At 41.0% G+C, this 18639-nt stretch overlaps 1 protein-coding gene across 1 annotated transcript in view; it reads right to left on the minus strand.

The window, feature by feature from the left end:
• Positions 1-18639, minus strand: part of FANCC (Fanconi anemia, complementation group C) — a 200859-nt gene that overhangs the window by 35585 nt on the left and 146635 nt on the right. Inside the window, exon 7 of the mRNA XM_006867669.1 lies at positions 4030-4186. Within this exon, the coding sequence (XP_006867731.1) occupies positions 4030-4186 (157 nt within the window). The remainder of the gene's footprint in view (positions 1-4029; positions 4187-18639) is intronic.

An 18639-nucleotide genomic window follows, 5' to 3' on the forward strand; every position in this document is an offset into this window, starting at 1 on the left:
TTCTACTCCCGTAAAGATTTACACCCTCGGAAACCCTGTACAGGGTTGCTATGGGTCGGAACCGACTCGACAGCACTTAACAACAACAACAACAAAGCTTGTTGGGAGTCCTGGTGTAGTTAATGCTCCAGACTGCAAAGCCGTTTGAACTGCAAGGTCAGAAGTTCAAGCTCATCAGCTGCTCCTCGGAAATCCTATACAGGATTGCTATGGGTCTGAATTGAATAGACAGCATTTAATAACAACAACAAAGTTTGTTGACAGATGAACAAAGTATAATGGAAAACAAGGAGATTATGTCGAATAATGATATATGTCTTTTCTAAAAGTTGATTAAAATTAATTCTACAGCCGGGGGGCAGGGGGAAGGTCAAAAAGGAAATGCTTAAAAGGGGGACTAATGAAAAAGCAGAAAAAGAAAACCCAGAACATTATTGTTGTTAAGTGCCATCAGGTTGGTTCCAACTCATAGCAACCCTGTATAGCATTTCCAAGGAGTGGCTGGTGGGTTTAAAGTGCTGACCTTGCAGTCAGCAATCCAGTGATTACCCTACAGTACACCAGGGCTCCATAACATTGTTGTTGTTGTTGTTAGGTACCATGGAGTTGGCACCGACTCACAAAGACCCTATGCACAACAAAATGAAACACTGCCCGGTCCTGGCTTGAGCCCATTGATGCTGCCACTTAGCCAATCCATCTCATTGGGGGTCTTCCTCTTTTTCTCTGACCCTCCACCTTACCCAGCATGGCATCCTTCTCCAGTGACTGGTCCCTCCTGACAATATGTCCGAAGTACACGAGACGAAGTTTGGCCATCCAAGGCTTAACGGAGCACTCTGGCTGCACTTCTTTCAACACAGATCTGTTTGTTCTTTTGGCAGCCCATGGCACTTTCAGTATTCTCCTCCAACACCATAACTCAAAAGCATCAATTCTTCTACAGTCTTCCTTATTCACTGTCCTGCTTTTGCATATATATGAGGTTATTGGAAAATACCATGGCTTGCTTGGGTCAGATGCACCTTAGTCCTCAAGCTGACATCTTTGCTTGTCAACACTTTAAAAAGGTCTTGTGCAGCAGATTTGCTTAATGCAATATGTCATTTGATTTCTTGCCAGCTGCTTCCATGAGTGTTGATGGTTGATCCAAGAAGAATGAAGTGCTTGACAACTTCAATCATTTCTCTGTTGATAAGAATGTTGTTTATTCGTCCAGTGTTGAGGATTTTTGTTTTCTTTATATTGAGATACAATCCATACTGAAGGCTGTGCTCTTTGATCTTCATCAGTATTTTAAGTTCTCTTCACTTTCAGCAAGTAAGGTTGTATCATCTGCAAATTACAGGTTGTTAATGAGTCTTCTTCCAATCCTGATGCTATGGTTTTCTTCATAGAACCCAGCTTCTCGGATCATTTGCTCAGCATATATGTTGAATAAGTATGGGGAAAGAATACAACTCTGTCACACACTTTTCTTAATTTTAAATCATCCCATGTTCCCATGTTCTGTTCGAACAACTGCCTCTTGGTCCAGATACAGATTCCTCATGAGCACAATTAAGTGTTCCGGAATACTCATATTTCACAATGTTGTTCATAGCTTGTCATGATCCACACAATCAAAAGCCTTTGTGTAGTCAATAAAGCACAGGTAACTTCTTTCTGATATTCTCTGTTTTCAGCCAAGATCCACTGGACATCAGCAATGATGCTAAAAGATTATTCAAACATAGGTAATATTTACAGTGGGGCAATTGTGTACTAAGATTTCATGAGGAGGAAGCTTTTGGCCCTTCATTTTTGAGTGGCTCCGATTGCTAACTAGAAGAAGACTAGATGGTATCCTACCTCCTATCAAGGACAAGAAAGTCAGCTCTCTGGATATCTGTCCATTATACTAGGAAGACGTTGAGGTAGGAGCGAATGCAAGGCGTATTCTCCGGCTTAAAATCTGATTAAACAGAAACAGCCTTGGCTCCCTGGTGCCCCTTCTCTTCTCATTCCTCCTCTGCTCTCCCATTGGCACATCTGCCTGGGGAGTGGAAGGGCAGTATGTGTGTCAGGTGGCATGTGGAACCACCAATGATGGAGAGAATACAATGGTCTGGCTGGCAACCAAGGGCCGGCCAAGCACAGTGCCAGCCGGCCAAACACTTTCCATTGAAATGTGAAATCCAAACAATAGCTCTGGGCTCTACAAGTAGAACTGTTACTGGAAAACATAGCATCTTTCTGATTCAGGGCCAGCCCTGGGAAACTGAATGGTGCCAAGAAAGCTGCATAATTAGCAAACGGTTTCACTGCTTTCCTAACATCGATTTTAAGGTCAAATCTGGAACTATGAATTACGATCTCCCAGTGCCTGGGCTGTTGAGAAAAGTTTCGGTCTGCACCATTCCATAACTAGCCGGAGCTGGTACTGTGGCTGATTTAGGGGTCATCAAGTACTACAAGCGGCTATGTAAGGGCAGTGCAGTCCATAAGAGCCAAAGGGTGATCTTCAAAAGTCAACAGGCATTTTAAAATGCATATACACACATTTAAAATTCAGTGGTATTACATTAACACCCTATTAGCCAGAGTCTTAATGGAACATATCAGGTCTCCAAGTTCCTGAGAGGCTGAACAACATTTGGGGAGTTCATTTTGCTTTGTGCAATCAGTATCACACGTTTATCTTTTGCTTTTGTTACGTCTTGGTAAATATAGAATTTCCAGTACCAATTCAGGATAGTCCCAAGGGATGGAGACATAATTAACAGTACTCCAAATACAGTACAAGTTACTTAGACCATCACACTTTAATTACTCTCAGAATCCAAATATAACATAGTAGGGTATCACGTTTCTCCTGGAGGAGAGCACAGCTGTCTAGTGCTCCCTGATACCTCGGGACAGCGCAGTCACTGCACCGAGATACTGTGCTGCGATAAATGCAGCAGAATGCAATTAGGAAGCAGTTCTTCAGGTTACTTGTCTAATCACAAAGTCATGCCACAGGCGGGGCCCAGCCTGCCTCTCTCTCTGGCACTGCAGGGCCTGGGATCTCTGTGAACAGCCCACACAATCAGGGGCTCCAGCTCGCCATCTGTATTATCATTAGCTCCCTAAACCATAAGACACAGAGAGGTCACATCCTGAAAATATCGCAGTAAATTAAACCAAACACCCTCTAGGATGCCCCTTGTAGTCCTAGTGTGGTGCTGTGGGTTAATGTGCCGGACTGCAGTGGTTTGAACTACAAGGTCAGCGGTTCAAGCTCACCAGCCACTCCTTGGATACCGTATGTGGGGTTGCTATGGGTCAGAACCAACTCAACGGCACTTAACAACAACAACAACAACAAAAATAAAAAGAAGGATGTCCCTTAACCATCATGGAAGCTCAGAATCCCCACACACATGATCCTGGTAAATGCTTTTGTAAATCAACTGGCTGAGAAGCTGTTTGACAGAGAGGGATGATTTTAGACTGTGAACTGGAATCTAAAGGGAGATGGGCAAGCCATTTGGACACAGGGAGATTTCAAGGCTGACAGTCTTCAACCAAAAGAAAACACACGGAATTCTTAGTGGTTTTTCTTGTTTTCCTGGGATTTTGTTTTGCTTGTTTTGAGTATTTCATTTCACGTATTTCATGTTCCTCTGGTAAAGAGCTAAAAGCTTAGTTATTGCTTTTTCTTTTTTGATTGCTTCTTCTTCTCATCCACAAGAGCTTCAGTTTTTAATAGCCCACTTTCCATATTGAAATAACAAATAACTTGTTTGAAGGTTTATGTTTTCTGATTGTCAGTTCTATGAATATGTACATAAGGTGCACCAAAATCAAGTAAGCCTCGAACCTCTCCATGCTGAAAGTATGCATACGCAGGAAAGTCCCCATATTAAGCATCTTCACAATAAAATATAAACATATGATTATTTTTAAAGGTTCTAATTGCTTTTTTGTCTAAGTTCCACCCCCATTTTTCCTTCTTTGACTAAAACAAATGATAGCCTCATTGTCTCATTAAAGTGCAGGGCGTACCAGCAATGAATCTTTTATGAAGACTTCAGTCCGCTGCAGGCAGTTTCTCTCACAGGAGAACAGCTTTTCAAAAAGATGCAGCATTGCTTTCTCAAGGCTAGGAAGATGGCGAAGCCAGAGGCAGACTACAGCCGCAGTAGGGAGAGCAATCTTCATCCTTTCAGCAAGAAATAAACAACATTTTAATCAAAATGGATTACTGAAAAAGGAAGATCAAGATGGTTCAAAATGCAATTACTAGCCCAATGTATGACACTTCTTTTCATTAGGTTCAGAAGAACAGTAAATACAGTATCAATGAGTGTCCACCAAGTATCCATTTGCAATATGACTTTGCTTCTACTCTCATTTGCCTTAAGAAATAGAGAAATGATGGATTAAAAGGAAGTGAGAAAGAGACAAAGAAGGCCTAGACATGTCCAGGAATACTTCTGTTGGAAAGTGCATCATAATGGTTTAAAATGAGAATTCAGATTTGGGTTTAAGTCCAGCTCCACCTCCTATTAATTGTATGGAGTGGGAAAGTTATTTAACCTCTAGACCTGTTTTCTCATCTGTAAAATGGACATGTCTCTACCATATTGTTGCTACAAGGAATGACTGCAACAGCACACACACTACTTTATAAATACTAACCGTTTTGTGCAGCTATGGAAGATTTGTAGAAAAATTTATGCACTTGAGTTATGGTGTTGGAGGAGAATATTAAAAGTACCATGGACTGCCAGAAGAACAAACAGATCTGTCTTGAAAACAGTACACCCAGAATGCTCCATAGAAGCCAGGATGGCCAGACTTCGTCTCTCATACTTCAGACACATTGTTAGGAGGGGGATCAGTCCCTGGAGAAGGATATCATGCTTGATACAGTGGAGGGTCCAAGAAAAAGAGGAAGATCCCCAAAGAGATGGATTGGCACAGTGGCAGCAGCAATTGTGAGGATGGTGAGGACCAGGCAGTGCTTTGTTCTATTGTGCACAGAGTCGCTATGAGTCAGTACTGACTTGATGATACCTAACAACAACAACATTTCCAGAGGAAAATGTATTTGGAGGTTGTTCCTGTTGTCTGTAAATTAGGGGCGCTATGCCCCCAGGAATGAGGCATGAGGGAAAGATCTGTGGCTCTCTGGCCCATGGGTGGTGGCTCTGGGAGGGTAGCAGGGCTGTCCTCCAGGGTCCTCCACTGCTCTCCCTGAGAACAGCTGGCCCATTCCACTGGTGGGACTTGTCCTCCTTTGAGTCCTACTTTTTCAGGGCCTCCTGCCTTTATGTGTGGCATCACAGAGAGCAGGGGCCTTTCACAGGCTGCCAACCATGTTTACTGCCATGAAAAAGAAAAACTAAAGCCAGGGACACAAAGGCTGCCTGTCTCCAACACGCCCCGAAAGCTTCCCATCACCGCTGCTCCTCTGCCACAGTAGGAGTCACTCCTGCGTAGGGCTCCAGCTGAAGCCATTGTGCTGCAGGTGAGCGCCCATGCAGCAGCAAGAAAACAGTAGGGTGGGGGACATGGGAACCAATTTCTAGTAGCTTCTCCCAGTTTTTTTTCTCCCTCAACATCACTCCTACGGATCTTGTCCTGGATTAATTTGGGGGCAGACAGGAGCAGAGAAGAAACTGAGGCATGTGAAGGGCCTGTCACAGAGGAAGCAGAAGAAAAGGGAAGGAGGGAAGAGCCCTCTTTGAACTTGTTTCTGGTCTCAAAATCCCAGCCTGATCTTCAGCTCCTTCAGAAGAAGAGATATGATTAATTTGAAACTAAAGACTGAAGACCAGAAGAGTTGTGGGATGACATCAAGAACATCATACAGTAAGAAAGCAAAGTTCATTAAGAAGACAAGAAAGAAGGAAAAGACCAAAATGGATGTCAGAAGAGACACTGAAACTTGCTCTCGAGTGTAGAGATGCTTGAAAGCAAATGGAAGAAATGAGGAGGTACAAGAGCTGAATAGAAAATTTCCAAAGGTGGCTTGAGAAGACAAAGTCAAACATTATAACAAAATGTGCAAAAACCTGGAGTTAGAATACTAAAAGGGAAGAACATGCTCAGCAATTCTCAAACTGAGGGAACTGAAGAAAAAACTCAAGCCTTGACTTGACATATTGAAGGATTCTTGGTTTGGCACTGTGAGATAATGCACTGAACTGCAAGGTTGGTTTGACTCGCAAGGTCAGCGGTTCAAGCTCAACTGCCGCTCCTAGGAAGTCTTATGGTGGTTGTGGTGATGTGCCAAGGAGCTGGTTCCAGCTCATAATGACTCTGTATAGGGTTTCTGAGGTAGTAAATCTTTACGGGAGCAGAAAGCCTCATCTTTCTCCTGGGGAACTGCTGGTAATTTTGAACTGCTAACCTTGAGATTAGCAGCCCAGCTAACCCTATACAGGGTCGCTATGAGTTGCAACCAACTCGACAACACTTAACTACAACAATGGACAAAATATTGAATGAAGCAGAAAGCATCAAGTGAAGATGGAAGAATACATAGAGTCACCGTACAAAAAGAAATGGTTGATGTTCAACCGTTTCAAGAGGTAGTATATGATCAACAGTCTATGATACTGAAGAAAGAAGTCCAAGGTGCACTGAAGGCATTGGCAAAGAACAAGGCTCCAGGAATTGATGAAATACAAATTAAAACCTTTCAAGAAACTGATATGGCACTGGAGGCACTCACTCATCTATGCCAAGAAATCTGGAAGACAACTATCTGGCCAACTGACTGGAAGAGATCTGTATTTGTGATCATTCCAAAGAGAAGTGACCCAACAGAATGAGAGGTCACCAGACAATATCATTAATACTTCATACAAGTGACATTTTCCTAAAGATAGCCCAAAAACAGATGCAAATGTGCTCTGACATAGAATTGCCAGAGGCTCAAGCCAGATTCAGAAGACAACATGGAACGAGGGATACCAGTGCTGATGTCAGATGGATTTTGGCTAAAAGCCAAGAATACCAGAAATATGTCAACCTGTGCTTTATTGACTATGCAAAGGCTTTCAGTTGTGCAGATCATGACAAACTATGGACACCATTACGGAGAATGAGTATTCTGGAACACTTAATTGTGCTCATGAGAAACCTGTACATGGACCAAGAGGCAGTTGTTAGGACAGAACCAGTGAACTCTTGTTCAAAGATTAAACTTAGGAAAAGCATGCACCAGGGTTGTATTCTTTCATCATACTTATTCAATCTGTATGCTGAGCACATAATTTGAGAAACTGGATTATATGAAGAAAAATGTGGCATCAGGATTGGAGGAAGACTTATTAACAGCTTGTGATATGCAGATGATACAACCTTCCTTGCTCAAAGCTAAGAGAACTTAAAATACTTAACTGATAAAGATCAAAGAACACAGCCTCCATTATGGGTTGCTCCTCGATGTAAAGAAAACAAAACTCCTCACCTCTGGACCAATAGACAACATCCATATTAATGGAGAAAAGATTGATGCTGTCACAGACTTCATTTTGCTCGGATCAACCATCAACACTCATGGAATTCAACTCAAGAACACTCAAGAAATTCAAGGACGTATTGCATTAGGCAAATCTGCTGCACAAGACCTCTTTAAAGTGTCCAAGAGCAAAGATGTCCATTTGAGGACTAAGGTGCGTTTGACCCAAGCCATGGTATTTTCAGTAATCTCACATGTATGTGAAAGTTTGACAGTCAATAAGGAAGACTGTAGAAGGACTGACGGATTTGAATTAAAAGTACCATGGAATGCCAAAAGAACAATCCAATCTGTGTTGGAAGAAGTGCAACCAGAATGTTCCTTGGAAGCCAAGATGGCCAGACTTCATCTCTCATACTTCTGACATAGTATCAGATGGCACCAGTCATGTTTGGTAAAGTGGAGGGTTGGAGTAAAAGAGGAAGACCACCAACTAGGTGGATTGGCATAGTGACAGCAGCAATGGGCTCAAATGTAGCAATGATTGTCAGGTTGGCACAGGACAGGGCAGTGTTTTGGCCTATTGTGCACAGGGTCATCATGAGTTGGTACTGACTCGATGGCCCCTAACAACAGCAGTTATGATCAGGTGTTAGGAATAGCCTCTGATCTGGGAATTAGCTAGGTGAAGAGTAGTAGTTGCTGTTGTTAAATGCTGTTGAGTCAGTTCTGACTCATAGCAAACCTGTGTAGCGTTTCTAAGGAGCAGCTGGTGAGTAGAGAGACGAAAACCCTAGCAGAGGAAATTGGCAGTCATGAAGGTTCCAAAACAGAGAAAAGCAACATCAGAAGTGAGAAAAGCCCAGTGTGGTCCACAAGATGCAAGGGGCCATGGCCCCCATTGAAGTTGTGGGACATCACAGACTAAGATTTAGGATTTCATTCTGTTTAGCCAAGCCTCCAGGATTTTAATCAAGTGTGTGATAATTTGGATTCATTTTGAAAGAGAATGCTGAGTGCTGTGTGGGGAATGAGTATGGAGCAAGAATGGGTGCAGGCATGCCAATGTCCAGAAAGTAATGGGGTTGACCTGGACTAGGGGTGGTCATGGAGAAGGAGTGGAGAGTGCCTGAAACACATATCAGCAGGAATAGCAAGAGAAGGTGGTAATTAATTTGATGAGAGGTGGGAATCAAGGCTGTCCCAGGTCTCTTGAGCAAGCAGGTGGTTGGACACACTATTAAGGAAGTGGGGATGAGCAGGTTTGCAACAAGTTTACTGGGCACTCATTTTGGGGACTATGAATTTAGAATGTCAAAGTCACAATCAAATGGAGACAGCAAATACATTTTTGAATGTGCACGTTGGAAGTTCTCATGAGAGGTCTCAGCAGGAGATGGCATTTGGGAGCTGTCGGCAGCACACTGTCACAGAATGGGCGAGAACTCTGAGAGAGGAAAGAAGAGGACTAGGCTTGGGTCCCAAGGAATGCCCACACATAGGCATCAGTCAGAGGAGGAAGACTGCCAAAGAAAGGTCTGCAGTTAGAACCCACCAGCTGGTCTGCAGAAGAAAGATGTGGCAGTCTGGTTCCATACGATGACAGTCTTGGAAACTCTATGGAGCAGCTCACTGTGCCCTGTAGGGTGGTTATGAGTCAGAACCAATTCTATAGCAATGAGTATAAGGCTGAAAGGGAGCCCTGGGGTGACATAAATGGTTAACACACTTGGCTGCTAACCAAAAGGCTCGAGGTTCCAGTCCTCCCAGAGGTGACTCTGAAAAAAACACCTAAATCTGCTTCTGGGAAATCAGCCATTGAAAACCCTACAGAGAGCACAGTTCTATTCGGAAAAACAGTTGCCATGAGTTGGAATTGATTCAATAGCCACTGGTATAAGCCTGGAGTGATGTTACGTACTTTACTTGTATTTCAGTCCTGTTATGGTTTGGTGAAGGAGTCCTGGTGTGGCGCTGTGGGTTAATGTGTCAGACTACAAAGCCATCTGAATTGCAAGGTCAGTGGTTCAAGCTCACCAGCTACTCCTCGGAAACTCGATACAGGGTTGCTATGGGTCGGAATTGACTTGACAGCACTTAACAGTAACAATGGTTTGGTGAAGAATATTGAAAGTACCATGAACTGCCAGGAGAACAAGCAAATCTGCTGGAAGAGTACAGCCAGAATGCTCCTTAGAAGGAAGGATGGTGAGACTTCATCTCTCATACTTTGGACATATTGTCAGAAGGAACCAGTCGCTGGAGAAGGACATCTTGCTTGATAAAGTGGAGGACTAGCAAAAAAGAGGAAGACCCCCATCAAGGTGGATCGACACAGTGGCAGCAGCAATAGGCTCAAACATAACAACAATTGTGAGGATAGCGAAAGAAGATGGGTGCATAGTGTCACACTAAGTCATAGCAGACGTGATGACAGCTAATAAAACACAAGAACTGGAGGGAGATAAGAAGAAGATCATGAACATTTTCTTTATATCCTTTGTATTATATTTTGTCTGGTCTATTTGAATATATGCAGTCCTCATGGAGTGAATTCCAAGTCATGGTGACCCCATAGGTACTGGATTGTGTTCTTGTTGTTAAGTGCCAGTGAATGTTCTGTTCTTGTTGTTAAGTGCCAGTGAATGCATTGTGTTCTTGTTGTTAAGTGCCAGTGAATGGGTTCCGACTCCATAGTGACCCTGTATGGGTTGCTGGTGGGTTTGAACTGCCGACCTTGTGGTTCATAGTCCAATGATGATCCTACACCGCCACACCAGGAGTCCACTGTATTGTCAGTGGCTGATTTTTCAGAAGAAGTAAGACTTTCTTATGAGGCACACCTAGGCTGACTTGTACCATTAGCATCTTAAGCCCACCCAGAGAATACATTTGAATATGCATTTCTGTGGAAATTTTTAAAATCCAATACAGTAAAAAAAAATAATAATTTTTTTAGGAGTACTGAAAAATTTCATTCTATTCAATGTATGTTAGTCTGAGAAACTCTAGGGAAGACCTTTTCTACTCTCAACTATACATTCCATCCATCTAATCCAGAGACAGGACAAATGATGATTTAAGGAAAACAGGAGAAGATAAGGGGAGTGCAGTGGCTCTGTAGGATAAGCACAGAAATGTAAATCATAAGGTCAGAGGTTTGAGCCCCACCATCCACTCTGCAGGACAAAGATGTGGTTTTCTTATCCTGCAAAAATGTACATCCTCAGAAATCCTCTACAGGGTTGCTATGATTCAGACCCAACTCGATAGCACTTAACAAAAACAGCAACAGGAAAGGATCAAAATTTAGCTCCAAATGTTGTTGTTGTTGTTAAGTGCCATGGGGTCGGTTCCAACTCAGTGACCCTGTACAGGGTTTCTGAGGCTGTAAATCTTTACGGGAGCAGAAAGCCTCATCTTTCTTCTGCAGAACAGCTGGTAGTTTCGAACTGCTAACCTTGTAGTTCACAGCCCGATTCGTAACCACTACGCTACCAGGGCTCCTTATGGAACCTCATAAAAAAGAAAAACCTTTGTTCATAAAAGACCTTACTTACATTACTCACCCAACACCAGCATGTGCAATATTTTATTTTTCTCAAACTAGAATCAAAGCAATCGTGTTCAGCTTCCATTATTTAACACATTGATAAATGATTCTATAAAAGGATTCTGAAAAACAGAATTTCAAATTCTCATGGACTTCAGATTTTTGAACCCCTGAAGATATAATCTTTAAACCTTAAACAACAACAAAAAAATGTACCTTGAAGTCTTTTTAAAACCAAATAATAATTTAGTTTAATTAGCAAAAAATGTCTGTCTTGAGTATTATGTTCTTTTAAGAACTATCTCTATAGGACCAAACACCACTCGTCTGTCAGTTGGTTGTACTGTGGTGGCATGTGTGTTACTGTGATGCTGAAATCTATGCCACTGGTATTTAAAATACTAGCAGGGTCACCCATGTTGGACAGGTTTCAGTGGAGCTTCTAGATTACGACCAGCTAGGAAGAAAGAGAGGTATAATACTACTAACTGTTTAGCCACTGAAAACCTTATGAATAGCACTGGAGCATTGTCAGATATAGTGCCAGAAGATTAAAACATTATGAATATTATCAGAATATTGATCATAATATTGTGAGATACAGTTTTGGAAGATAACTCTCTTAGGTTGGAAGGCACTCAAAATGAGATTGGGGAAATGCTGCCTCCTCAAAATAGAGTTGACTGTGATGATGCGAATGGAGTAAAGCTTTTGGGACCTTCATGTGCTGATGGGGCACAACTCAAAATGAGGAGAAACAGCTACAAACTTATACTGACAATCAGAACATGGAACATACGAAACATGAACCTAGGAAACCCAGAAGTTATCAAATGAAATGGAATGCATAATAATCAATAACCTAGGCATTGGTGAGCTGAAATGGACAATCATAGTTTACTATGCTGGGAATGACAAATTGAAGAGGAATGGGACTTATTAATTGCAATAACTTTTTTCAACAACATAAAAAGTGGCTATACACACAGACCTCACTCAATGGAATACTCAGGAATCAAACTGATTACATCTGTGGGAAGAGATGATAGAAGAAAGTCAGAGGTAGACTGTGAAACATACCATCAATTGCTCATGTGCAAGTTCAGGCTAAGATAAACACAAATTAAAACAAGTCCACAAGAGCCAAAACACAACCTTGAACTCAGAGAACATCTCAAGAACAGATTTGATGCAATAGACCAGGGATGGGGAAGGTCTGGCCCACGAGCCTTATAAGGCCCGAGAAATCATTTGGTCTGGCCCTGCCAAGACAATCGTAGTTGCAGCCATCACGTTAGAGGTGAGTCATTTCAATGTTTGACCAAATACAACAGGCTAATTTTTAAGATGATAATTTCATATGACTTGTGAATGATGTCTAAATTTCCAAATAGCCCTTAGTAGAACAAAGGTTCCCCACCCCTACATTAGACACTAATGATTGAAGACCAGAGGAGCTGTGGAATGACATCAATAACATCATACACGAAGAGAGCAAAAGGTCATTGAAAAGACAAAAATGAATACCAGATGAGTCTGAAACTTGCTCTTAAATGTACTGAAGCTACAGAAACTGGAAAAATGAGGACGTCAAAGAGCTGAACAGAAAATTACAAAGGACAGCTTAAGAAGACAATGTAAGGTATTATAATGAAATGTGCAAAGTCCTGGAGTTTGAAAACAAAAAGGTAAGAGCATGATCAGCATTTCTCAAGCTGAGAGAACTGAAGAAAAAAATTCAAGCCTCGACTCACAATACTGAAGTAGTCTATGGGCAAAAGAGAGAACAATGCAGAAAGCATTAAAAGAAGATAGACGGAATACACAGAGTTCCAGTACCAAAAAGAAATGCTCTATGTTCAACCTTTTCAAGATGCAGTATACCATTAAGAATTGATGGTACTAAAGGAAAAAGTCCTAGCTGTGCTTGAAGGCACTGACCAAAAACAAGGCTCATCTATGTCCAGTTGCTTGGGAGACATCCATATCTGTGCCCATTCCAAAGAGAAGTGACTCAATGGAATGCAGAAATCATCAGACAGTATCATTATTATCACATGCAAGTACAATTCTGATTAAAATAATCAAAAAACGGCTGCAACAATACATTGACAGGGAACTGCCAGAGGTTCAAACTGGATTTAGACCAAGACATGGAATGAGGAATATCACTGCTGATGTCAGATAGATCTTGGCTACAAGCAGAGAATACTAGAAAGATGTTTACCTGTGCTTTATTGACGTTGCAAATGCTTTTGACTGTGTGGATCATGACAAGCCATAGGTAACATTGCGAAGTGTGGGTATTCCAGAACACATAATTGTGCTCATGAGGAACCTGCACATAGACCAAGAGACAGTTGTTCAAACAGAATAAGGAGACAATGACTGGTTTAAAATCAGAAAAGGTGTGTGTCAGGGATGTATCCTTTCACCATACTTATTCAATCTGTATGCTGACCAAATAATCCGAAAAACTGGATTACATGAAGAAGAACACGGCATCAATACTGGAGGAAGACTAATTAATAACCTGCATTAGGCAAATGATAAAACCTTGTCTGCTCAATGCAAAAAGAACGTAAAATACTTACTAATGAAGATTAAAGACCACAGCCTTCAGTAGAGTTGCACCTCAATGTAAAGAAAACAAAAATCTTCACCACTGGACCAATAAATAACATCATGATAAATAGAGAAAAGACTGAAGTTGACAAAGACTTCATTTTGCTTGGATCCACTATCAACACTCACATCAAGAAAGTAGCAGTCAAGAAATTAAATGATGTACTGCATTAGGCAAATCTGCTGCACAAGACTTCTTTAAAGTGTTCACAAGCAAAGATGTCAGTTTGGGAACTAAGGAGAGCCTGACTCAAGCCATGGTATTTTCAATAGCCTCACATGCAAGTGAAAGTTGGGCAATGAATAAAGAAGACCATAGAAGAATTGATGCATTTGAGTTATGGTGTTGGAGAATATTAAAAGTACCTTGGACTACCAAAAGAAAAACAAATCTCTCCTGGAAGAAGTGCAGCCAGAATGTTCCTTAGAAACAAGGATGGTAAGGCTTTGCCTCTCATCTTCTGGACATGTTATCATGAGGGACCAGTCCATGGAGAAGGACATCATGTTAGGTAAAGTGGAGGGTCAGCGAAAAAGAGGTAGCTCTCCAGTAAGATGGAGTGACACAGTGGCAGCAACAATGGGCTGAAATGTAACAAGGACTGTGAGAATGGTGCAGGACCAGTCAGTGTGCTATTCTGTTGTAGACAGGGTCACTATGCGTTAGAACCAACTTGACATCACTTAACAACAAAGTTGAAAAAAAGAATACAATATTAGAATCTTGGTTGCAGGTCAGCCTTGTAATTTATTTTTTGGTATTTAGAGTCTTTTCTTCTCAATTTGCAAAAACAATATAGCAATATTAATGGTATTGAAGATAATGGTTATTTATATTCATTCCAATGAGCAATTTTTCATACTGTAATATGCAAGATCATGGTGGTTGAGTAAATTACGCATTAGTAAGTTATTCACAGAGAATGGTCTAGGTTGTCATAGGATAATTAATTCTTTTATTAGGTATCTTTGGAAGCAACTCCAAGTCTTTCAGCAATGAGAATTTAGCTCACATCTGACTTTCATTTAGTGATTTTCAAGTTAGGGAAATATACTGGCTTAAGAAAATCTAAATACTAAGTGCTGTCCAATATATTATAACTATTATTAAAGTCAGCAACGTTAATAGCAAGATGCTAACCATTACTGACTGTTTACTCTGGGTGCCAAGTAGTTTGCCATGTATCTCACAGGTTTTGGACCCATTTAAATCTACGGTGGACAGAGGCCCACCTCTTGGGCTAGGTTTACGTCTGTAATCACACATAGTTAAAAAAGCACCCCCTTTGGACTTCCCACAGTGTTGTCATCTAGAACATAAAATGAATGTTCACTCTATGTAACACTCACAGCTGCCCTGAAGAACGTGGTCATGCATACATTCTTTAATTTGTTCGTTTATTTCAGGTATGCAGAAAAAAAATGATCTGTCTACTCATTAAAAGTCTCTATATTTTCATCACAGCAGCATTAGTTTGTTTTGTTTTAATTTTTGAAATTTTGTCATGCTATAAGTGAAAGTTTAGAGAGTAAATTCATGTCCCAATGGATGATTTGTACGTAACATGTTCCATGACATTAGTTACATTCTACACAATGTGTCATTTCTGCCCTGTTTCCTCATTCTGAATTTCCTGCCCTGTCTTCTTCACGTTTTGACCAATGCTTTCCTTTTGATCTCATATACTGACTATTCTATGGAAAACATTCCTCTCAGGGTCGCTCCTGATTGTGTGGCCCTGTCTGTTACTAGATTAACAGGTGATCTTGGTAATGGCTTCAGTTCAAGATCAGAAGGGTGTCTCAGGGTTCCTGCAGGCTCAGTAAGTCTGGTCTTCTTTGTAAATTTGAGTTTTTGTAGCTGGGCACCATCTAGTTCTCCTGACCTTGGGGTTGTTTCTATCTTTTTGCTCTTGTGGATAATGCTGCAATGCCAACATTTTTGAAGCAATGGACTTGGCTTTACCTTAGAGGGCCTGTCATGCTGAATTATATGTACCCCACAGACTTAAGAAAGAACTGCAGCAGCCCTCCCAGAAAGGTCTTACACAATCTGCAGCCCACAGGTGGCTGTGGTAGCAACTTCATGGATGGGTATGAAAACTTCGGTTTGACATTTGGGCCAAAAACTTTAAAAGTTCTTCTAGGTTATCTAAATCTCAGAGGAGGGTAAGCATCTGCTGCCTAAAAGAAGACAGACAGCCCATTTTTGAAAATACATGGCTGAATTTGGAAGTGCAGGCCAAGGCCACCCAGCCAATTGTAAAGCAGATGAAATTCCACTGGTGTATTGTGGTAAGCACATAGTTGGAAGGCTAAGTGCAGGGCAGGGCACAGTGGTCAGAGAAAATATGTGATTTCTAAATGACCACGCAGCACATTTGGGAAACTATTCAAGGGGCTGCTTTTTTTTAGCAGGGGGGAGAGGGTGTGGGTCTGGGGTTGGTAATTGGCACCCATTGACTGAATCAGTCTTCTCGTGCCAACATGTGGCTCAGATACTGTATCTATGGGAAAATGTTCATGGAAAGGCTCCAGCTCTTACGCCATGGCTTGAGGAACTGTCAGCAGAAGCCATAGGAATTGGCCACATTAAAGACCACCCAGCATTCTGGACAGTCTGTCCCCTATGGATTTGCAAAGATAATTTTCCAAACCAAATAAGTGTGTGAGTTACTGAGTGAGAACATGCTATCAGATATAAGACAGAAAGCAAGGGAGAGGGCCGCTTGTGGAGGCTTTCCAGCTAAACACTGCAGTGGAAGTGTGCGCAGCCATGCTCTGGGCACATCTTGCCATTCTGGAGACAGTTCTGTGGGGTTTCACAGAGGATGTGAGAGGCGTCACCATCCTATTTCCCATTAATTCCATTCCTGTAGCTGAAAAAGCAAAACTGGAAGGAAATAACATTCTAGAACACTATTCTAATTTGCAATGTATTCCTAAATAAATCAGAAATGGAGCTTGATACATGAAAGAGAATATTTTCATTAAAAATAAATATCTCAATGAAATTAAAACCACAATGAGATGGAGATGGAAGAAAGTGTATGATTTGTTGAAGGCAAAATGATGATCTGCTGTCAACCTTCACTCAATTCAGAATAAACCATTTTAAAATAAACAAACAAAACCCACAATAGAATACCATTTCACTTCTATTAGGAAGAATAAGGTAAAAACAAAACAAAAGAGAAAACAAATATTGGTCAGGATGTGGAGAAACTGGAACCCTTATTCATTACTGTGGGAATGTAAAATGGCACAGATTCTGTGGGTGGTTTCTCAAAACATAGAACTATCATTGTTGTTAAGTGCCTTTAAGTTGGTTCTAACTCATAGCAACCCTATACAGCTTTTCCAAGGAGTGGCTGGGGGATCTGAACCACTAACCTTGCAGTTCATATCAACTTTGCGGTTCAATGCTTATTTTACTGTGCCACCCCAGAATTATCACATGGCCCAGCAATTCTCTCAGTTCTTGCTAAAATCACTTAAGTAAAAAAATTGAAGGAAATAGATAATATTAATAAAATATCTGTACAATAGCATAAGTTTTAAAAATTATACTATTTAACCTAAGTAGTAAATACCATTTAAAAATCATCTTAACTCTGTATCTCAAATTCAGAAACATGAAAGCTTTAAATCTTACTGTCTGAGACTGAGTAAAACCTAGGAATTACTCTAATTGGGCATACTTGCTAAGAAGAAAGAGGACAATATTTCAAAACATTCTAGAAAAAGTAACTTCTCATGTAAAACCTTATTGCCACAATAGTAGCAGCAGCAGTAGTAACAGTAACAGCAATAGCAGTACTGGTAGTAGTAGCAGCAGTAGCAATAGTAGTAATAGTAGCAGTAGCAATATTAGCAGTAGTAGTAATAGTAGCAGTAGCAATAGTAGCAGTAGTAGTAATAGTAGCAGTAGCAATAGTAGCAGTAGTAGTAGTAGTAGCAGCAGCAGCAGCAGCAGCAGTAATAGTAATAATAGTAGCAGTAGTAGTAGAAGAAGACCATGCAGCAATGAAGTAGGGTCAAAAGAACCCTTGGCAGGGTAAGAGGTCTAAGATCCTTTTCAGAGGGATCTGTGAGGTCAAAACTATTTTCATAATACTAAGATGTTCATCTACTTTTTTCTCCTCTTCAATTTCTCAGAAGTGTACAGTGGAGTTTTCCAGAGGCATTGTGGCACAGTAGGATAAGTACTGGACTGCTAACCACAAGGTTGGTGGTTCAAACTCTCCAGTTGCTGCTTGGAAATGCTACACAAGTACTACGAATCAGCACTTACCAACAACAACATTATGCCATAATTCTGACAAGTTTTGGAACATATATTTGTATTCTGTGATTACAAGAATTTTCTAAGGTAGTATTTCTTAAGATACCATCAGTTTGTCATACTGTGGTGGCTGGGAGCTATGCCACCACTATTTTGAATACCTACAGGGTACACTCATGGTGGAACAAGTTTCAGCTGAGTATCCAAACTATGACAGATTAAGAAGGAGGAAAGGTGGACTACTTCTGAATGTTTAGCCAATGAAAACTTTATGAATGGCAGTGAAACACTGTCAGATAGCACCAGAATACTGAATACTGATACATGATGAATAGTACCAGAATACTGTCAGATAGTGCTAAAGCAAATGGAAGAAATGAGGAAGTAAAAGAGTTGAACAGAAAATTTCAAAGGGCAACTCAAGAAGACAAAGTCAAGTATTATATTGAAATATGCAAATACCTGGTGTTAGAAAAGCAAAAAGAAAGAACACACTCAATATTTCTGAAGCAGAAAGAAATGAAGAAATAATTCAAGCCTTGAGTTGAAATACTGGAGGATTCTAGGGGCAAAATATTGAATGATGCAGAAACCATCAAAAGAGAATGGAAGGACTCCCTGCCTTCTTCAGATGGCGGCTGTTTATGCTGGACGTATGGCCAGAGACGGGCAAGGATCACGTGGAACCTCGGCAACCTAAGACAGAGCCATTGCCATGCTGCAATGAGTTTCGATGAC

Source organism: Chrysochloris asiatica, unplaced genomic scaffold (assembly GCF_000296735.1).
Source record: "Chrysochloris asiatica unplaced genomic scaffold, ChrAsi1.0 scaffold00107, whole genome shotgun sequence".
In the NCBI taxonomy this organism is placed as follows: Eukaryota; Metazoa; Chordata; class Mammalia; order Afrosoricida; family Chrysochloridae; genus Chrysochloris; species Chrysochloris asiatica.